Below are 23,816 nucleotides of genomic sequence, written 5' to 3' on the forward strand. Positions count from 1 at the left end.
GAGTTCTTTAGCTAAAATATCATCAACTACAAATTGGTATGATATTGCCTTTGATCGAAATATCATTAACAAGCTTCAATCATATGCAAATTTATATTTTCACGACCGGTTTACAAGAAGCTGCACTTAATTAAATTCGAGTTATGTATAAAAACCGTTCAAAAATATACTTTTACACGTATTTTTGTCTGAATTAATCACAACGTAAGAATGTCACTTGTATCTAAAGTACATACTTGAGGCTTTGTAATGAGGTTTATTTCATTTTCCCTCGCCTGCAGTAAAAGTAAACAGAGGATTCGACATTTTTGTGAGCATCAACTGTGTAGTTTCTATCTGAGACAGAACTGTAGACGCAGTCCTGAGTTTTATATAATTGCAGAAAAGAGCAACGAAAAAATAACTTTGTAGCTACTCAGAGAAACGAACATCCGATACCTTGGAGATGCCAGACACGTGATCTCTGATAATTATGTTGTTTCCAAGAAAAGTTAGGTCTTCTGTTATATTGGCTACAAAATTGGCTGTGAAACAATTACCACCCAGGCTCCGTTTCCACCGGGAGACTAATCCCCCGTGTGGTGGCACTCCGACGCACTCAGCCGCCGACCAATCACGGCAATGACTCCCATGGACACCAAAGCTCCTCTCCGTGCTCAGCGCCCTCCTCTCTCAGCTTGTTACGCCTCTGTTTCTTTGCATCCCCAACAGCGCAAGGAGGACATTAATTGGAACGGCATTAGATTTGTTTTCCCCGCTTTAGTCCGAGAGATACTTATTTTGGAAGAAGACACTTGTCGCTTCAGTCTCCGAGCAAGGGCTCCTAGAAAAGTTTCCTTGTTTTTGCCTTAGTGACCGACCGTCATGGATTAAGTAACCACCCAAAAAGGTTTGTGCATTTCTGTACGTATTTTGTAAAAACTCTGTGTTAAACTTTAGTTTAACGTCTGACTACCGTGCGAGAAACCCGGGTTCGATCCCCGGTGGAGGAGAACCGGGATTTTTTCCACCTGTTCAAGCGGCTCCGGCGCCCCAACGTCGTATAAAGTGGGTACCTGGATGAAACTCTTGGGGGGGGGTAAAGGCGGCCAGGGGCGTGGTGCTGATCACATCACGCCCACCTTCGGCCGTGATCAACAAAATGTGGGGCCCTAACTCCCCCCCCCCCTATACGCCTTCATGGCATAGTGCAAATCACAGGGAGGAGCACTTTACTTTTAAACTTTAGTTTAAAATAAGAGTTGCACAATGAAATTTGAGCATAGTGGTAACGCTGTAACTTTTTAAACCATTGATTCCGGGTTCGATCTCAGCTGGAGGCAGATTACCCAATGCTTCAGACCACACTTCAAACTGTAAAACTAGTCGCGATTATCCTATTTTATCACAATAGAATTTATATCAGTAGTGATGACGTATTTGCAAAAAAAAAAAAGTGTTAACTGTATCTTTGCACAATTTAATAACCATTTTATGCACATTTTTAGCAATGCCTCCAAAACAAGTGAGGTAATTTCTATAAATCAAAATGTTATTGCCTATGTTAATGGCTTGGATTTACAATTGATTCTCTTAATATTCAATTCCTATAAACAAATAATACGCAACCAACGGAGAGAAGTGTGTGCTATTATATCTATTATAAAATAATGACCTATTATAATAATATGATAATTATCAACGAGAAAATGTCACACTTTTCAAAACAGAGACGCAAGATACCATATCCAATACATAATATGCAGAAGTATTAATATTAAGTTAGTGATTATTTCTAAGTACAAAACTGCAGTGGGCGAATTGACATGACGTCTGACCGTCACGCAGGAGAACCCCCCTCCCCCCAGTTCAGTTCCCGAAGGGGTAGCCTCATGTTGGAATGCTTCAGACAATGCCTGTGCATAAAGCAGGCCTTATCCGCCTCCAATCAATATTTATCTGGGGCAACTCTTTGGGTAAAGGCGACCGGGGTGTGGTTCAGATAACACCGCTTTCAACTTAGTAGAGCTCAAGAATGTGGGTATGGAAATACTTCAACACCCCGTATGTGCCTTCATGGCACAATGCATGGCATTTTTTTAAACGTGAAATATTCTTCATAATTCTTCTCTAGGATATACCAATGGCACACGGTAAACCGCGACGTGGACTAACCCGAACCCAACAAAATAGGGATTCGATTCTATCTCGATGCTCCATATATTTTACAAAGTCAATTTCACTACACCCAATGCTGCATTTTGTTATTGATATATGGATTCCCGATTAGATGACAGAATCGATGCTGAATGTAGCTTTTAGGTATCATTAATTAAAAAACAACAGACATATAGTTTTCAATTTGTTATACTTCGCCATTATATCCTCTGATCGGGCGGGGACATTATCCCCGCTGCACTTTCGGGGTAATGCTGGTCGTTCCTTCAACGTCAAGACTTGGTACGAGGATCGGAGGACGTAAAATACTTCGCATCTACTCGGCAAGTACTATTCTATGTTGTGAATCGAGGTAGATTTAGTGAATGTGCAGTAGCAATGGATTCATTATCTTTTAGCACTGTGAATAAACTCTTATACGTATTTGCAAGGGCACTATGGACTGCACTTAAATGGCTTTTGGGGGTGTTGTGAGCGGTGAGCATAATAGTTATTTCTTTGCTTAAAGTTTCAGATACAATATTGAACGACCATTTTATACTGAAACTGTAGCAGTATAAGAAAATTAAAACACAAGGTGGCACAGTAAGAAAGAGTTACTTCATTTTTTTTTAATCTCCTTCGGTTTCTTTTTCACTTTTGTCTAATCGCAAAGATGAGAATGAAAGCGATAAGATGATTTTAGTGAAAGGAAAATCACAAACGGACCTGGACAGGACACAACTCGAGCTACAGGCTGAGTTCAAACGCCAGGGCCACGTTAGTCTGCAAAAAGCAGTCCAGGCTGTACTACATGGAAATGAGTTTGGCATTTGTGTGTGTTCTGAAAAGGTCACCCATTACAGCGAGAAAAAATATACATACTGCGTTAACGAATGTCAAAGAATGCGTTTCGGCAAGAGATTGTGAAAGCTTGGACGTAGGTTTATGAATACGTTCGGAAGCCTGTCAGAAAGAGAGTGTTGAGTCCCTTGTAGTGGGACTGAGGAAGATATTTACATTGCATGTTGGTAGTGCGGGCGCTCAAAGATCAGATTGGTTGATTTGAAACTATGTTATAATTTTACCATTGACGATTTTATGCAAACATTTCATGTCTCTTAGTTAACGACGAGTGTGTGGTCAAAACATATGTATCAGACAAAGCATACTTTGCGTAAACCTAACATTTGATCATTAATAACATGAAAACCTCAATAGATATTGTTACTCACAGCATTGCAACATAGAGTTCCTCAGTGATCATTATAATCATTCTCTTGCATCATAGATGAAATTCTTGAATACTTTGCAATACTCGTATGTCTATCTCTTTCACTATCCTCGCGCGTGCGCGCGCGTGTGTGTGTGGCCCTGACAAAACTAAACGAAGCATGTCAAATGTAACTTGACTGTTCCATATTACCCTGAATCTGAAGTGGAACTCCCTTCTGCTTGTTATTATTCGCAGACGAGTTTGAAAACGTATTTATCACGTGAAGTTGAGCAACCGATTAAGCACTAATTGATAGGCTGGGAACATGACTTTATTTAGCGCTTTCTTTTACGGCTAATTACTGATTATTTCATTCACTGGTGAACGCAGGGGGCAAGGCTGATGGGGCTGCAGCCCCTCCCGAAATGTTAAGAAAATCTAAATTTGTAAACAAGTCTGGGAATAACCAAAGTGATAAATGCAAACTTTGCTTAAAATGATCCCAGATTACCATTTCTTTCTTTTAATAAACTCTAAAAAGAAGGTTAAGAGCGGTGGAATTTCGGTTGGGTACCTTGCCTTCTGTCCCCTTTTCAGGCATATTAAACAGTGTCAGATACAAGTTTAAACTGTAGGTCCAGTTCCGCTTAAGCCATGTGAGTATAAAGTAGACTTAAATCAAACTTCAAAAAATATTTTCGAGCCTGTTAAACTTGGTGATAAAATACAGATAATTATCTTCAAAAATATTTGGTATAATAACACTCGCATGTCTCAAAGTGTGGCAGTTGGGAGGGGCGATCGCCTCTATCAATCCGGGTCCCGGGTTCGATACCCGGTGGAGGCACATAGTGATTCGATTCAACTTTAAACTGTAGGTCCAGTCCCGATTAGCATTACTGTGCATAAAGTGGACTTAAAACACCAAATCAACAAACCAACCAAGCCTCTATATATAATATGCACCTTTACAATTCCAGCTCCTCCTAAAAAAATCCTGCCAGTGATTTGATTGTAAATTTATAGAATAGGACAGATGCACGCAATTGGAATCGTTGCTCTTCTGCTAACCAGCATTTCAAAGAAGTTGAAAGAAGGGAGAGAAGCAGCTCAGGTACACTTTGATCTTGAGCTGTCGATTCGAATCGGAAATTTTGAATGACGAAGAACCATTGGTGTTTTCCAAAAATTCACTCTTCAGTGCGAATGTGCTTAAATGAGGGATGAGGTGGGGCCATTTTCACTACAATATATATAAAATCGTTCCACCCCGTCTTCATGGTGTAGTGGTTAGAATAGTGTGCTATAACGGGGAACCTAAGTTCGAAACCTGACACATCTCATTATGTGTGTTAACTCTTCTATTTCAGCAATATATTCTCATTGTAGAAAGTGACGCTAAATAACTAAAATAAAAATACCTAAAATCAGTCTTCAAACAGCATGCACAATAAATTTGTGCTTAATTGCAAAATCGTAAGTAAAATAAATTTATATATTTTTCTGTATGAATTCAAATGCTATTCTGACGGTCGATTGTATTTCAGCCAGCATGAAAGATTCCACCATCTGTGTATTCGTGGCAGTGGCCTTCTGCAAGGTGATCTTCGGTCAGGCATCGAACCACGTGGGCCACGAGACGGCGGAAGAGTACATAAACGAGTGGGTGGTCAAAATAGAGGGAGGTTCGGAAGTTGCAAGCTCTCTCGCAAACGAACTTGGATATCAATTATTAGGGAAGGTAAGTTCGTTTATTTTCAAAATTTGAAAATTGAAATATTGGCAATGAAGATAAAAATTATACATATTTCGCACATTTTTTTATTATTACTATTATATTTTATTAATATACGTAAGGATGGCCTTCTGGTAGCCCAGTCAAAAGTCAACTTCCCTTCCAGGTGGCACACCAGAAACTGGATTATTGCAGGATGTGAAGGATGTGACGTCTGGACCCAAAGCCAGTGTAATCCTCTTTGGGGGTTGTGTTCTGTGACATGTCTATGTGCATTTGTAATGTCCCTTCATCCATGTCATATAATCACTATTCATCCTCATCGTGTTCATGATGGGCCCAAATATCAGAAAAGCGACTTGTTGTGCAAGTACGTGTACAGGGTGTACACGATGAACTTCCGGGATTCTGAAGTTATGGGAAATTGAAACGAACACACGTGCACATTTTTTGGTAATTTTATTGCAAAGAGCAACTCAAAGAGTTTCTTACAAAAAATTACCACACCTCTATGTGAGCGGCTTTAGTGACACGAACAATGTCCAGCCGGTATTCCACTTGTCAGGGATGGTATCATTGGCAGCAACAATTCGGCCACACAAAGCATTCACATTTGGCACCTTCGTTGAGTAAAGTGCGTCCTTAATGTACCCCCAGAGGAGTTAGATCTGGGCTACGTGGTGGCCAGGGGATAGGTCCCCCTCGCCCGATCCAACGATCTGGAAAAGTGGCGTTTCTTCCCCTGGCTTCTTCAACACACTCCTCGTTTCCAGAAAACTTCTGTACCATGCCCTGATGCTCTTGTCCGTTGGCGGCGTTTCGTTAAAGACACGCCGAAACTTACGCTGCACCGTAACAATTGATTTTGACTCCTCAAACCACACCACAGCGTGTGCTTTCTCTTGAGAAGGCGCCATTTTCACAAAAGCGACGACAGCGCTGCCAAGAATGACGCGCGCGAACTAAAAGAGAAAAACAACATACAAACTTGAGCGTATATGGCACCAAATACAAAAGACTGGATTGTCGTAACTTTATTTTCTGATTTTTAACATTGCGTCGAAAACCCGCAGGTTCATCGTGTACACCTTGTACACTAAAAATTACTGCACTTCTGGGGAGAAGCTCAAACTATAGTACCACATCAGGAATACTTCTCGCAGTACTTCCAAAAAATATTTGCGCGGAAGTTTTTCAATATGGCGAACAATAAGTATTTAAACCGTCATATCTCATGTACAGTGGGATCCATGAGTATTACCGTGCAAATGTCCATCACCATGTTCGTGAACTTTATTTGACCCCAATAAGAGCTTCAAGAATTAAAATAAAACTCAAAACAAGCTGTTGACAACTTCTGCACCGGCATATATAAAAATCCATCGCTTAAAAACACATAGAATGTAAGAGAAAAATTAATGAAAATAGTCATGGACAATTTGCACGGTAATACTCATGGATCCCACTGTACCGTACATACTAGAGAGATGAAATTCCTTTCAAGGTATTCCATTTGTAATGTTCTACGATTTGACCTCTTTTAATTTTTTATGTAGCTAAAGTTAATAATACTTTTCAAGAAACATCATATGAATTGGCGATTCTATCAAATATCTGGGAAATAATCAGGAATGTTGAAATAATTATTTTTATATGTACTCGTATATACAGGGTGTTGCAAAATACCTGTTATAACGCTTGGGAGGTGATTCGACAAGTAAAAACAAGGAAAAATTGCCATGTGAAAAAATGTCGAAATCGGCACCGTTTTCGAGTGACAGGCGTGCGAAAATCGCCTCACACCATGTATAAAGTACAATAACTCAAGAAGGAAGAAAGATATCAATGTGAAATAAAATAATACAAAGAAATTCGTACCTGACGAATGCAATGGTGTAGCAATTGAGGCCCAGCGAAAATTGCAGAAGGGGACTCTCAAAGGAAGTGGGGAATCCCCTGTTAGAAATTTCAGGAAATCTGCTACTATTTTCTACATAATGTTGAGATCGGAATGTAGCCAGTCAAAAATGACGACGTATGTCCACATGTTCCACTACTGCTGGGACACCGTCCCGGACTCGGGAAATTGGAGATTCACCCGAAAATGATGCTATGCCGTCAAATTACGCTGAGATTGATTTCAGCTATACATCTTTTCCGGAATGTCTGGAGTAGCGACGCGCAGAGGCGAAAGCTTGTGGGCGGGGCCAGACTAGGTGGGGAAGGGTGCGGGATGAAAGCAACGAAGTGCTACCACAGAACTACTGGACAGCGAATGACCAGTCGAGTCGCCCCCTCCCTCGCGGCCCCTCCCATGTGCGCGTTCATTGGACGAGGCACACACCCGCAACGTGCTCCCAGGACGTGTTCGCGTCCTCTTACTCCAGACATTCCGGAAAAGGAGTATAAGTGAATTAGAAAGCCCCAATAGAGGCGCTGGGAGTGTAAGTCGCCTGTTACGTATTAGCGTTGGTGGATACTACGTAGAGAGTGTAGTCGACCGTTGTTTTTCCTGTCTTGTTCTGCGTGTCGCAGCGTGGAGTTTAGTCTGGCGTGTGTGTGTGGTTCAATTGCGCCAAGGAGTATTGTACGTAGAGTACGTGTTCCAGTGTTCTTTCTCGGTGTGCAACAACTGCGTGGACACCTGTGTGTCATTACGTGGGTGCTAAACACGGTAGTTGTGATCCGTCACTCTGAGGGAAAGTGCCCCCCGTTGTTGCTGGTCAGTTCTCGAACAGGATAATTGCGGAGTACTCTACCCACGAGCTTGCTGATATGCATCTCGTTTATGGATAGGCAAACCGAAACAGCCGTGAAGCACGGAGTTCGTATCACGAACGTTTTCTCAATAGACGGTTACACCAGCACATTCACTCTTTCAAAGACTTGATGCTCGACTGCGTGAAACTGGATCTCTACTACCACGTAGGTGGGATTGTGGAAGACCCGCACTGTGCAATTTCGACCGGGGAGCAAGGACCTTACTCAACGATATTTTCGGCGATCGTTGGATTGGCAGGGGTGGACCTTTACCGTGGCCACCTCGCTCCCCCGACCTCACACCACTGGATTTCTTTGTGTGGGAAGAAATGAAAAGGCTCGTGTATGAAATCCCTGTGGAAAGTGCTGAGGACCTCGTTGCTCGCGTTAGTGCCGCTGCTGGGACAATTGTTGACATGCCAGAGGTATTTGCGCGTACCAGACAATCGGTGCTTCGCCGATGCCATCTTTCTCTTGAAGTTAATGGCGGACATTTTCAACAACGTCTCTGAGTATATCGGTGTTTGTGAGCCCCTATAAGCACCGCATAGTGTCCTTTAGTGAAATGTGCGAGTGAAGATGCTGGAGATCGCTGTACTACATACCGTCGGTCTGCATGTGCGGAGGTTGTGCGCTTCTCAGGGGAATCCCTTCAAGATGTGCTGTGCCTGGAAATGTTACATTCCATTGTGTGGGTTTTCTCGCCATTCTCCGCCTTCATTCCGTCGAGGATTACCCACTTTCTTTGGGAGCTCTCTTGTAGTATGTACAGCCTGACGACAAGTGGCCATTGTATAACTTTTGTTTTTCGTACTGCAAAGTAGTGTGTCAACATTAGGGGATTGAAAACGTTTTTTCCTGGTTTTCCCGTATTTTTTTCCATTTGGGATGGTGTTCCAGCAATAGTGGGACATGCGACAAATTGGTTTCTTTTCTTCTTCTTACCGCAATGTGAACAGTGTGCAACAGGAGATTTGAAGTTATTTTCCTATTTCCCGAGTGTGGTACGATGTGTCAGCAGTAGTGGGACATGTGGACATACGTCGTCATTTTTTACTGATTACATTCCGATCTCAACATTATGTAGAAAATAGTAGTAAATTTCCTGTATTTTCCATCACGGGATTCCCCACTTTCTTTGGTGAGTCCCCTTGCGCAATTTATTGTATTCGTCAGGTACGACTTTTTTTGTATTATTTTAATCCGACATTGATATATTTCTTCCTTCTTGAGTTATTGTGCTTTTAACATGGTGTGAGGCGATTTTCGCACCTGTCACTCGAAAACGGTGCCGATTTCGACATTTTTTTACATGGCATTTTTTCCTTGTTTTTACATGTCGAATTACCTCCCAAACGTTGTAACAGATATTTTGCAACACCCTGCATATTATAAATATTCTTGGGGCAGACCGAAAATGGAAGACAATGTCCAACCCAAAATCAGGCTGATCAATCTGTTGGACCACTCTGTCATAACCATGAATATAATGGGACCCTTTCTTGTTTGTATTTGGTAATAATAATGTGAGATCCAAGGGCCCCGTAATTAATGGGTGGCAGAGGGGGCACGTGCCTCCTTGAGATATCGGAAAGAAATTCATGTAATTGGAATGGTGAAATTGTAGCGGTATTTTGTTACAAATAATACTGTTTTATGTGATTTACAGCAATTAAATGTCATGGTTAACAAAATAATGAGATAACATTTATCACTAGAATCACATTGACTGCCACAACTTGAGCTCTGGGGGAAGGGATTGTAAAGGAAAATCTTATAATCCCGAAGTTCATGACTGAATAAAATTGCCATTTGTCGACGCTGTGAAAATTTCGAATTGTACACACTATTTCCATTTCAAGTAATTGTTTTGCACTTCTGGATAAAAGCTGTTAATTTCAATAAATTTCGGATACTTATCCTTATACTTATAATAGCAAGAATTAAAATCTCTTGGAATTTCTAGACTGATTGGGATCTGACCATGACAACCCTTGGGCTGTCATTTTGAATTATTTTTCTTTTTAGAGTAAGCTTCGGCGCCTTAAAACATAGATTGGATTGGCTTGATTTGGTGTTTTAAGTCCACTTTATGCACAGTAAGGATAATCGGGACTGGAGCTACCCTACAGTTTAAAGTGGGATCCAAACCACTATGTGCCTCCACCGGGTATCGCCTTAAAACTTGGATCAGGTACCATGAAGGAGACCAGTTTAAGGTATATTTTTGATATCTGTGCCCCCATCGTGAAGAAGTATAAAAAGAATAAGAACTATTCATAAACAATTTATAGATGCTTATGGATAGTAAGCAAGGCGAATCCAGATTCTATTTAAAGTTAACTCAAGTCTCAACTTGTCACCACACTGCCAATAGTATTTTTAATTTCATTTCAATGCATGATTAGTAAAATAATAATAAGAAGAATGAACGGCGAAATATAAGTATCTATGACTGAAGGCAAGATGTGCAATTTTACTCTGCCTCCCTCCCCCCCCCCCCTTTACGGAGAAACAATATTGCGGGCACCCTTGGTGAGATCTTTGAAACTCCTCCGGTGGCTCACCCACACCAGAAAGTCTGGCGCCGTCACTGTCTCTAAGGGTGGAAAGTATGTAGACGTGTTGAGAAAGGTTCAATCTAAGAAAACACATAAAGTGTATGCAGGGTGGCGGACAATATGTTCCAAAATTTTGTTGTAGGATAAAAAAATGTATTATGAATTTATTTTTTAGCAATATATATTCTAATTAAGATTGCACTGTGAAAAACTATCCTACTACAGATTGCTCAGCATGACCGCCATGTTGATTTTTAACTTTAGAAAATCGAACACAATGCGACTCAAACGGCTTCGATATTGTCAGTCGAACGCACAGGCTTCCATCAGCTTTGGCCCGAAGATAGTTTCTTTTTTCACATTTTTTTTATACAGTGTGTGGATACTTTTTATCTATAGAATGGGGCCTCTGTTTTTAAAATACGCTCGAAAATACCCATGAGTCACAGCAAAAGTTTCTTATTGAACGAAAAAATAACACAGTTGATGCTCTGTTAAGTCTTCTTGGTACGCCATATTGTATGAACTAGTCCTCTGGCGGCAGCGTCGTGAATTACGCATGTCATTGCTTAACATTTCCGCAAGTTAATGCAAATGCTGTTGAGACACAACTGATAAGAAATATCACAAACAAACTGTGGGTAGATCATTTCGTGCGTCAGCATGATTACACATGATCACATCCGCAAAACTTCATACTACTGTGGGCTGTAAAAATCCACTATTTCTTCTTATAAATATATTTAAAATGTCATATGCTATTACATATCATACTCAACTGTGCCTTAAACTGATGTAATTTTAATGACGACAATGAACTGAGAAGCAATTTGTGATCCAGAGTTCACTCACGGAATATATTAATACGAATCGAATCATTTTTTTTGCTATCTAGCTATTATTAATATCTTCTTTTTTTAATAACACTTAATAATTCAATATACTGTTTTCTAATACGAATGAAATGTGCGATATTCACTGTACTATGCTTACTAAATCAAATAGAGTCTAGTTAATACTTTTGGACTTTCGTTTACTGCCAATCTCTCGGATTTCTATAAGGTTTGGTCCTTTGCCGAAAATACTTTCCATATGTTTACCCTGATAGCATTAGAAATAGGTACTAGACATTCTAAAACGAAAATCAGCGGCTCTTTGTGATAAGTAATCAGCCCGTCGAGTCTCATCGTTGCTGTTATCTGACTTCCTAGATGGAGTCTTATAGCCTACTTCTTATCACCAAACAGCTTCCAAACTATCCACACTTTGCTGCACCAACACTGAAATTTGGAGCTCCTACCGGGTTTCGAGGCCTGGCCGTTCGCACTAGCCATTCGACTTGGAGGGATTTGGTGTGGGAAATGAATGAAAGTAAAGGGGGGGGGGGATATGAGATAAAAATTTACAGAATTGTGTTGAACTATGTCCTAAATAACATACAGGAAAAGGTCTAAATATCGGCCCCCCTTTTTATGTTGTCATTTTCGGAGGAAAAAAATTAATATATGAAGCACCTGCCTTTAAAATGCATATCTATGAAATATATACTTAAATGTGATAGCATGCTAAAGTATAGAAGGTCTCCATTTTTTTTTAAAAAAAGCAATTTCCAAAAAATGGTAAAAAGATGTATTTCAAAATTGTGTCTAAATATGGGCTTCTAGTGGCAATATCACAAAGAACAATTAAAATTTTAAAAAATACAGTAATTTATAGCTAAAACATTATAAAATTCATATTTATGAATAATCTGTTGTTTTGAAAATCACGCGGAATGGTAAAAATCAAAATTAAGAAAACATGCAAATATTTGTTCAAAATGTGGTCTCAACATTAGTCCTCATGTCATATTTAGACCATCACGCTATTTTTCTTCTTCAATTTATTTTCGCTCTCTGTGGTACATATTTCTCAAACAAATCATGGCATTATAAAAGCCCACATTTGTTTTATGTACCGCTAATATCATAACCTATACAAAGCATATGAGAATTCAGAAAACGCTGAGTTAAAACATACCTGCAAAAAGTTTTCGGAGGTCGCAATTCTATAACAGCGTCCAAGGCCGAAACTAACCACCACTTTCTCTTGCAAATTGGCGCCGCGCAGCAACCTTGTGCTTGACAGATAACCAGTTCCAATAGCCTCTGCCAGGCTGCAGCACCCAGCAGCGCTGATAACTCCAAAACCCATATTTAAACCTTCGCCTATATTTAGACCTTCTCCTCTACTAAAAGTCCTAAACTATGAGAAGGGGGTCCTGTGCAATGGCCATCAAGGTCACCTGATCGGTTTCCCATGAAGTTTTCCAAGTGGGGAATACGTAAATATGAGGAGCAAATATGAAAATCAGGATTCTGTATCATCTTCGGGAAAGAATAACCAGTGCAACGAACGGTTGCTATTGATCCACACATCTCGAAGAGAGTTCAAGGAAACGTGTTTAAATATTTGAGAAAATATGTTGATACTGGTAGCTGATGTGTGGAGCACTTTTCCCATCGATTCGAAGTTTTATGGCCACCCTATAAAAATAGAAACTATGATACCTCAACGAAGGTAATAACAGGCATCTATAGTCTCATTGTAGCCACGACAACAAGTATTTCATCACATCGCTTTGCTTGGCAAGGAAATTGATGCCGTGATAATGCATGTGTGAACAGTATTGTGACTGCCTAAAGGCTCTTCGGATATGCTCCCAGCACGGAATATTGCCCCGCCTTGAACCCGTGGAAACTCATGTTCCGATAACAGCTGCTGCATAACTCTCACCCCACGATGCATTTTTAGAAATACTATGAGTGTGGTAGAAGACAACAGCCCTATTTAAAAACGTTGTTTGGAACTTTAGTAATTCATATTGCATTGTTATGGTATAACTATTGCTATAAGAAAATAAGCTCCCTTTTGTGTATATAGTACAGGGGTAGGGCTCCTCACGATCTTGGCAATGGTGGAGATGATGTGATAAGCATCACGCTCCGACAAGGCAATAGCGTCATTCACAATCGGAAATTCAAATTTTCCAAGCCGCTTTACCGATTATGACTGACAATGAAATCTTAATTATTAAATCACCTGGAAAAAGTTGTAAAACACAGCTGTTTCCTAGTACCACTCACTTTATTGCTATTAAATGCATCCTGGGAAGATAATAATGCACCATATTATTTTGTGACTTGCACTTACAGAAAAATTATCACAATGAATATTTTTCTCTTCAGAATCTCACTGAACACTTCTTGCCAGAAAAAAAAAGTTTTAGGATTTTTGATTGCGGAAAATACATAAAAGGACGATACACGCGGTAAGGCCTGTGACTTCTATGAGGGAGATCCAGGTTCTATTCCCGGCGTAGGTGACATCAGGTGGAAAGTTTTGGGATCGTCCCCCAATCGCCTCTGGGATTCACCCAGCCTCTAATGAAATAAGTACTTGGGGTTACCCCTGAGGAATAAGGTGCCCATCACATCACTGCCACAAGAAGTTCAGAGACAATGAAAGACCATATCTCAATTTACCATCTGCAAGGAAATCCTTTACTTTTTACCATTACATAAAGTAACTCTGTAGAATTCTCAGAAAATATATCCAGACATCGTCTGCACAAAAGAAGTGAGATCGAGTAGCCGCGCCAAGCAGTAATTCCGCCTCAGAACTCTCGTGCTGCAAAATTTCTCCTGCTTCGGTGATGTCTCCATGAGCGAGGGAAAAATTGTTGCACTTGACCCTTGCAAAGTTGAACAATTTTCTACTTGATCAAATTTCTAAATATCTGTTAAAAAACACGGGTTTTTTAAAAGCGTACTCAAATACAGAGCAATCAATAGGTAGGAGGGGTCTCGAAAAGAGGAATTACCTATAATTAAATAGAGCGTGGCACCAGTATTACAAACACGAAAAAATATTAATCATTTTATAGAGACGTCCATTTAAAATTGATACGAATACGAGACCAGATCCTTACGGACTTATGGAGACGAGACTCAAAACGAAACACTTCTGTAAAACCGAGACTTAATGTCCGAGGCCTTCCATATCTTTAGATATTTTGGTAAACTGAAATGTACGATATTTGTAAACTAAACTAAGTTACTAAGCTACTTATTCAGATATGAAAAGCAGATAGTTCATTTCGTTTATCGTAATTTCTAAGGACCTCTCCGATGTCGTAGTAACGTCGTCTCCTTGTAAACAAAGGGTGCCGGGTTCGCCACACACATAGTGGTTCGGATCCTACTTTAAACTGTAGGTCTAGTTCCGATTAGCCATACTGTGCATAAAGTGGATTTAAGGCACAAATTCGTAATGTCTAAATTAATTCTCCATCAGCAACTATGAAGATGTGCAGAGTGGTTGCATGCAATCTTGCACACACATATTTTTTCAAGGGTTCGATACATCGCAAGGATTCTTCTCTACAGGGAGGTCGTAAAGTGGGCATACCCCTTTGTTTCCGATACTACAGTGGTTGTTGTTGTTATAGCGATGTGATCACGTACCTGATAGTTCACTTGTCTAGGACATCGGTATGGTCGTAGCACAGCTGAATTCTGCGCCATGTCTTGGCAGATGTTTTGCGGAGATATTCCGGTGCCACGTCCTATCAGCATCAGAGAGTTCATTAACGTCACAAGGACGGTACGGCTTGCACTTTAAATTAAGTTTCATCATGGTCGAACGAGTGCAAATCAACAACAATTAAACATACTTTCCCGACGAAAACCCAGGCGTACGCCCACTTTGTGGCCACCCTGTATTTTCAAACAGAAAAATGTTATGAAGAAAGTTATTTCCCTTTAAGATTTGAACGTTCGTGTGGTGAATACATATGTATTTCAAGACCGAGACCTTATAATAAAGAGGTCTCTATTCGATCTCCATTGGAGGTACATAGCATAACAACTCGGATCCCAGTTTAAACTGTACGGTAACCACCTCCTAACTGAGACGAGACCAATAACGAAACAGAGAACGACACCGACCTCCTCACGTGGAAGAATCTTACATTGTCATGTCTCGATATTGCTCCTAAAAAATATATATCTGCATTTCCATAGTATCTTGCTTTCAATAGTTTGTGCTTTTAGGAGATTTCTGGAAGTTTCAACATTTTCTGCTAATATCATAGGATGCATTAATAGGCAAGGCATAGAGTTATAGTTTATTAATTATGTTACTCTATGAAGTTGGAAACTTATGCTTCAGATTCAGAAACAAAGCTGTCCATTTTCTAGATAATTTTAATTCATCTGAGCTCCTACCTTGGGACGGTTTTGGAACCCATGTTCCCCGCATTGAAATTCAATTGCCTTTGTTTAACCAACACATCATTGATGACCATTTGCTTGTTTTGATTATTAAAATTAAAATCAACCAGTTATGCGAATGAATATCCCCATACCTAACACATGAGAACGGTTTGAAACGTATTAAAACTGTAATACGTATTTATGTGCGGTTTTATAGGCACTAAAAATCATGAAAAATAATAAATTACAAGGCACTATAAAATATAAACAATACAAAGATAGGCAGTTATGATTTAAGTCGATATACAATTTTTAAGTTAGTTGCACATGTTGCACACTTATTGACTTTAACTCCACTGTATTTTTCTTTTTTTAGCTATACTTTCCTATTGTTTTGGCTAATCGCGACGATGATGATGAATTGTGATTTAATTAAATTGTGCACTGTTGAGAGAGCCAAAGTAGTGATAGGAAGCGAGAATAAGCAATAAATATATTTAAAATTATGCAAAAGAGGCACTAACTCTCAAAATAGACGTTTATATGCGTTATTTGGTGGGAAAGAATAAAAAATATTACAGTATATATTTTAATAGAACGTAATAAAAATGGCAAATAGGCAAAAATCCGCATGGAATTACAAAGATTGTAGTTGCAGGCAGCTAAACAATTCGCTTAGAATGGTTGAGGCCCTTTCCAGGAAGATCAGATCGCTGCCATTGGAGCCCCGTGACCCACCGTTGTGAATAAAAGATAAGAGGGAAGCCCTCTAACAAGATAATGCCGGAGATAAACAAATCGGAGAGTGGGATGAACTGGTTTATGAAGATAAATCGACAAGAGCGCCACACGACCACGCGTATCGATTCCGCCATATGGCGCTCGAGTCGCGAGGCCTTCGGTCGGGGGAGAATCCCTCTTGCGTCACCCGGAGGATCCCTTCCCGACCTCCGAATCGATCGGATGGCCCAAAGTTTCGGGAAGAGGAGAGGGAATACGGGATGCAGCCGGGAAAGGGACCGCCACCTCTTACGCTATCATGTTATCCTGTTCCGTGCGTCCCCAACTCCGGTTCCGTGGGCGGAGCGGAAGCGTCCGATCGATATATCGATTCGACGTCCGTCCTTCTTCAGTGTTGCCAATTACTGACACCAGGTGCAACGCATTATCAAGTGTTGAATGCGAAACGCACATATCCGAGGGCATTGTCACACTGGGGATCCGGTTTCCGCCTAACTTCGGCAGAACCAGCACAATGTAGGAACGTGGGTGTTCACACTGGTGCTCTCCTACTCTGACTTTATCGACCGTATTTCACCGACCACTGATTCGAATTAAATCATTTTTTTTCGGTCGAATTCTCCAGAAGTGTGATGCTGTGGCGCTTTATAACTGATTTCTCGCGTTGTTTGGGTGACAATAGTGGGCAATAAAAAATTTACTGACTTGGTTTACGAACTTAACCATTAGGTGATACCACTGTGCTAATTAAGCTTTTTGCTTGTGGGGGGGTCACTCAGTGGCGTATTTATCAGTTCGGGAGGTAAGTTTTTTTGGGCGGTATGCAAAATTATATATGTTACCAGTCAGTAAACAAGACTAATTGCTTGGCGGTTCTAAGTACCTTAGAATATTGGTTCAAACTTAGGTTATTGAATCTTGTGATAACATTTAAACAGTGGCGGCGATTGGGTGCTAAAACTCGGGAGGGGTCAGTTTACTTACTCTAGACAATGCTTAGCATTAAGAGCCCATAGTGCAGGGGCATTAGACGGCAAGAAAGCAGTTTGGAACTGCAAGTTTCAATACTTTCACCCAAGGTACTGAAAGTTTGCTGGAGAGAAATTTAATTTATCACAATTTATCCATTGCTAAAGATTTCAGTTAAAAATAATATTCTAAAGGGTGACTTGTGGGAAACGGACGTTTATCAAATGAAGAGTACGCAGTTGCTGTGCAAGAGAAAATGAGTTTATTGGTACGAAACGTAAGGGCAACAGTTACCATTTGAGTTGACATAGTCAGGTATGGAAAATGACGTCACGCAGGTGGCGGCCATCCTCTTGAATGCAGAGTTCCACTCTCCGCCAGAAGTCTGCCATGACGCGGGCCAACAGCTCGAGGTCAATCAAATGCACCTCGTGGGTAATGGCAGCTTGCAACTCCCGTAATGTACGGGGTGTGTGGCAATAAACGCGTTCTTTCAAGTACCGCCATAGGAAAAATGGAATTGAAATGGCGACGGAAGTTCCGCTGTGTTGCGATGACCGACTCCCCCTTTCGAACAAATGTTTCGTACGCGAACATGCGGTGCTGTATCGTCCACTGCTCCATTGGAACTGAAACGGCAGGCTGCCCTGAAGTGAATGCCCCCTACCCGAGCTCCCTCCCACCACTACCGGCTGTGTTGTGTACTAGCCACTCGCAAACCGTCCGTTTCCCACACGACACCCTTTACATTTGCATTGGCCATATTTTTTATTAATGGTGTACTTGCTAAAAGACCATGTTAGGAAATGTAAATATGTAAGTTATGCTAGTAAATGCATTTAAAACTTACGGAAGAACAGGGAAATAGCAAAAAAAAAATAATAAAAAAATGAAAAAATGAAAAAAAATTGCAACACAAATTGCAAAAAATACTGAAAATGACCTAAAAGCAAAAAGAGACCGGAAATTCCAAAAAATGCAAAACAAAAATGTATTTTAGTTCTAACTGAAGGAAAAGCGAACTACTATCAGGTTCAGCATTGTCTTCCAGGCACAGAAAAATATGATCTTTCAACTTCGTAGTGCTATTAATCGCGTACAAACTTTCATATCGTGTGGAGTTCATTAAGATAAGCAACTTGTCTGAGTAATATTTTCTTCATTGAGGTATCTGTTCAACGAAAACGATAGATGCAGCCATGCGGTGCAGATTCACGGTTACCACTGACGTAAAATTTCGGCCAGGAAATGATATGTATTAGTACACTACGGGAAACTCTGTAACCGATAAAATATGAGGGGTGTGAGTGGCTCTGCATAAGGACAAGGTGTACGAGGACAATACAAACTCTAAGGAAGATTTCACAACGAAGCGACAAGCGGCACGTGTTGCTTGAGGATTTAACTAACCGAACGTAAGCTTCTGCGGCTTATCATTTCGCTACGGTGTGAAATTATGCTGTTGACTGCTTCGCTCCAAAGCGACGTGTCAGAAAGGTGCCTAAGGGTCACAACAGTCATAGTCAACACAGGTTCTCAAGTGAACCATTTCCGAGAAAATGGTGGATGTATGAATGCATTTACACCAACGCCGATTATTTCGAAGTTCAGATGAACGAGATCAATTTCAATCCATTCTAAATGAACTTGGTTTTTAAAACCCTTTCACCCCCAGACAAAGAAACGTGAAAACCCTCTACATCCCAGGTTCTAATGTAAAATCTTCAATAATAAAATCATTTAATATTCCATGACAAATATTGCCTGAATCTTCATTCCAATTAATATTGTATTTCTTTGAACTTTGTAGGAAGTTCAGTGATAACCATAATATGATTTTGATTTTATATACTGCGTTATGTAATAGTATATAAAGAAATAACAATACATAATAAACATTATATATAATATATATTGTATTATATATTGCGTCGTTATTCACTCGTAGCTACACATTTTGTAAATATTACATTGTTTTGGTATACGGATATGCATAACATAATACATATAATACATAAACAAATACATATTAGTATACATAAACGAAGTACAGAGTAGTACAGCAAATCCAGATGAAAACGCCCTACTTATTCTCGTCCATTCTCTAATTCTTTGGTGTTTTTTGAACTTTGTGAAATGTTCAGTGATAACGAAAATATGATTTTTAGTATTTATTTATATATATATATATATACACTGCGTTATATAATAGTACATAATGTAATAATAATATGTAATAAATATATATATATATATAACACATAAAAGAAATACATTGTATTACATATTGTGTCTTTACTCACTTGTAGCTACACATTTTGTAAATTTTACATTGTTATGTGGATAACATAATAAATATTAATACATAAATCAAGTACATAGTAGTTCAGCAGGTCCAAATGGAAACTTGCTACTTCTTCTTGTCCTTATGGTACTTAGCAAAGTGTTCCGGAGAGCTTGAACCAGGATCATCTGGCAAAACCTTCCACCCATCATATGATAATGGTGTGTCTTCTTCATCTTCCGAAATGGATTCCGAAGGTACGTCAGATTTTGTAGAGGCTCCACAATTCTCCGGAATATAGTCTGAACCACTAGAATCACTAAAAGAATTCATTTTCGGAGTGAAAGAAATCAAGCGTCCTTCTTCGTTAACTCTCAACAAATAGGCACAACAAACGCTCGTTGCTTCTTTCCATATATGGTGATAAGGGGCGCCACTGTTTCACACACCTGCTGGTTATTACGGAAGGCAACAATAGAACCTTCACGGTAGAGCGTCCCAGAAAGAATTTCCCTTTTTCCTGCCTCAAACCAGATACCCACGTTTACAAAGAAAACAATACACTACGAACACATCATACGTGATGTGCTTGGTCTGCACGACCATTCTGTCAACACATCATACGTGATGTGCCTGGGGGTGAAAGGGTTAAAGATTTGCATTGCACCAATTAAAAACGACGTCCACGAGATTCCGTTCAACTGATCCGAGATTAATTTGTAAGACTATACCTGATTGGTTGACTAAAACAAATTACAATCAAGAACCGCATAAAGTAGTGTGATGTGTTAAAGCAACATCATGTAGGAGAAGAAAGTAATTCGGGCTGCAAACTTCTCTGAATTTGAGAGATGTACTAATCAACCTTGTCGACGTGTACAAGGATGTAGTAGAGTGTAAAAAAAGAATAATATTAAAAATGAACTGACGGCAGAACACAAAAGGAGAAGGAGAAAGCATGGAATCTTCTTCTACGGGACTTTAATGCCTTACAAAATGCATTCGATTTTGATGCTACTGATGTCTGTGGTAAGTATTTGATTTCTTAATTCTTATATATGTATATTGTCGTGTAGTGTAAGTAGCCAGTAATATGTATTTTCGTAAATTTATACAATCATATTTCCAACACCATGTAGCAATATCGTAACATTGCTCTGCTCTAATTTACCACAGACCTTGCACTTGCATGTAATTATATATGACATGTAGTATATATGTTTTGTGTTCTGGGGTAGAAAGTATTTAGAAACATTACGACTTTGCACCACAGAGCTACAAATTATTATTTTTATTTTGGCAGTTTTTACACAGTTCTCGAATGATCAGCATTTTATACCCAACATCTCCAGCGTTTGCACGCCCTCAATATCACTTCCCGCTCTTTTAATATTAAAAAAACAACTGCCTGCAGTCCAAGCGTCAGCATCATGAACTAGGATCAGACACCAAAACGGTCGCGATTGGTCGATCAGAAGATAAACTCGTTTTCGTGTTCCTAGATCGCGATCAAGTGTTGAAGCGTCTTCGTGCAATGGAATTTTCCAGTGATCCTTTCCCGATCCGAGTTTAAAATTTGATCTTCGTTCGTGCACACGGCCATGATAATCTAAATACTAATCGGTTTCAGAGCGACCACAAGGAAATAAACCTTCGGCCAAAAGTCTCCGCGCACCATCCCTTCCATAGGTTCAATTCGTGCCGTAAGGAAGCCTGCTCCACACTGCCACTCCCCTCCACGCTGGAGAACGATGCTCTGGAGTCGTGGGACTGCGCAGGCTGTTTTCCTATGGTTCCACTACAGTACTTTAATACTTTATCTTTCCTTATTTCTTTCAACTTCGATTATTGTACGTTGTATTTCTATCTTTCTGGTCAATCGCGACGACGAGTATGAATAATGGGATAAATATAATGATATATCAGTGTTTTAACCAGGGTACACACCACTTCGCTGCCGAGAACGACATGGGCGCGTTTTTCGCATTGAGTTTTAATTCCACTTTGTGCACAAATAGGCTAAACGGAACTGGATCTATAGTTTAAAGTGGAATCCAAACCACTTTTGCCTCCACCGGGTATCGAACCCGTGATTCTCGATTACAAGGCAACTATATTATCACCATGGTATCGGGAAGGCCTACATGGCTACACATTGACACTACTTTCCCCCCCAAAAAAATGTAAAAACTTTGATACTTCACATTCAAGTGGAATTTGTTGATAGCACGATTCGGTTCAAAGAAAATAGAATGTTGAACATATAACAACAAAACAGATATTAGGTGTTAATAACCAGGGGATATTTGTTTTTGGCACTAGGCTAATCTAGGCTATAGCCTAGAGGCCACTAGCCCAGAGAGCGGTGGGCGCACAACAACGAGACGTTGAAGAAGCAGAAATGACAACGACCTCTTAATATTCCTTAATATTGTGATACGTAATATAGCAAAATAAAACAACATATCAAGCCCTTTATGAAAGACTTGGAGCTTCTAGCCTTAAAATAATACATCATAACCATATTTTCAACCAGTGTGGAAACAGTTTTAGGTGAGTGTATCTTTTGTTAAATTTAAGTGTATTGCTTTATAAAATTAATGAATTTTTGGTAATCAGATGGTCTTTATTTTAAAGTTTACAAGTGTTATTATTACAGGGCATGCAATTACTGGTACTATGATAACAAAACTGTTAATAATAACAATAATAATAATGTAGGGAGGGCCAAAAACAAAGGATAGCTTAGAGGTCCAAATTTTATAAATTTCCCCCTGTTAATAGCTGCCACTGTTTCGTTTGCAGGTGAAATTCTTCCCGGACACATACCGGATGCTGAAGATGGACCATCCCGAAGTGCACAAGAGAGACTCGCAGAGGCTGACGCAGAGATTAGCGAAAGATGCGAGGGTAAGTACATCGTCCCCGCTCGAGATACTTGTTTCCAAAACTACATTGGTTACCGCCGTGGTCCAGTGGCTACGGCATCTGACTGACACATGGGAGACACAAGTTTGATTTCCGAGGTGGTTGATCTCAGGTAGGAATTTTACCGACAATGTCATTGAACAATTAATCAACCCGAGTAGCTACATACGGCCGAAGGATGGTACTGATCACATCGCTTCCGTATGGTCGAGGACGAGAATGTGTAGGTTCGTATCGCTATAATCACTAATTGCCTGTATGGTACGTTACAGGACTACGTGACTTTTCACACGATATGATTTATGTTACTGCTTTATATTTAAATAGAAATTTAAGTTCAGTCACTCTTCCTTAGTAATTACATGATGCTTGCTCACTTTCACTATTTACCTTTGCAAAGTAAGCTTTATTTAACCGTGAAGAAATACATTTCCATATAAAGCAGTCCTAAGAAAAGTTATGTGACTTTCCCTGTAAGATGAGAAGAATTAAAGCTATCACAGTCTTGCTCAATTAGTCCACAGAGGCAGAAGAGATTCGTAGAATAACAAACAAACACATGCAATTATAATTTCCGTTATTTTAATCTGCGATCCAATAAGTAGATATCATAAGTAGAAAGTGGCGGCGATTGGGGGGGGGCAAGGGGGGTAGTTGTCCCCCACTTTTCGCCACTTTCTCCCCCCGCACTATGCTAAACCTTATCTACAAAGGGAAATATACTGCCTTTGACCCCCCCCCCCACAGTTTTGGCACCTTGCCCCCCCCCCGTTTTGGAACCCAATCGCCGCCACTGTAAGTAGATATAAGTAACCCGAAAAGTTTGCGCGCAAGAATTAAACCAAATTATACCAGTGTGTTGTATGTGTAAACAAGTACACTAAACGGAATACAATGTTTTTGAATCATTTTCGCGATATTTGATACACGAATCTTCCTTGACTTCTTGTATTTTCTTTTCCAATGAAATATTTTTCCGACCAATTGATTTGTATGTTCTCATTTTACGCAGTTATACTATCTCGTTACATTATTCACAGCAATGAGCATGGATGATGAAAATATTTTAGATAAGGGCAAAACACAAAGAGATAGTAATTTTGAGACACGAAATCGAGCCCAGAAGATTGTGATTGCTCTCAACACGCTTTGCCGATAAGTTTACAGGGCTTCCCCGATGCAGTAGTGCAAACGATGTCGCCTTAAAATCAGGTCGATCCGGCTTGTCCCT

General features: G+C 39.9%; 1 protein-coding gene across 2 annotated transcripts in view; it reads left to right on the plus strand.

Annotated features, from left to right (window-relative positions):
• LOC145988387 (neuroendocrine convertase 1-like) overlaps nucleotides 1-23,816 on the plus strand; it is a 145,850-nt gene that overhangs the window by 3,784 nt on the left and 118,250 nt on the right. For both annotated transcript variants that reach the window (XM_083123266.1, XM_083123267.1), the window contains exons 2-3: nucleotides 4,900-5,093; nucleotides 22,463-22,567. In XM_083123266.1, coding sequence (XP_082979392.1) covers nucleotides 4,905-5,093; nucleotides 22,463-22,567 — 294 coding nt within the window. In that variant the 5' untranslated portion in view covers nucleotides 4,900-4,904. The remainder of the gene's footprint in view (nucleotides 1-4,899; nucleotides 5,094-22,462; nucleotides 22,568-23,816) is intronic.

The sequence above is a fragment of the Lepisma saccharinum genome, chromosome 5 (assembly GCF_977018435.1).
Source record: "Lepisma saccharinum chromosome 5, izLepSacc3.1, whole genome shotgun sequence".
NCBI classification, from domain to species: domain Eukaryota; kingdom Metazoa; phylum Arthropoda; class Insecta; order Zygentoma; family Lepismatidae; genus Lepisma; species Lepisma saccharinum.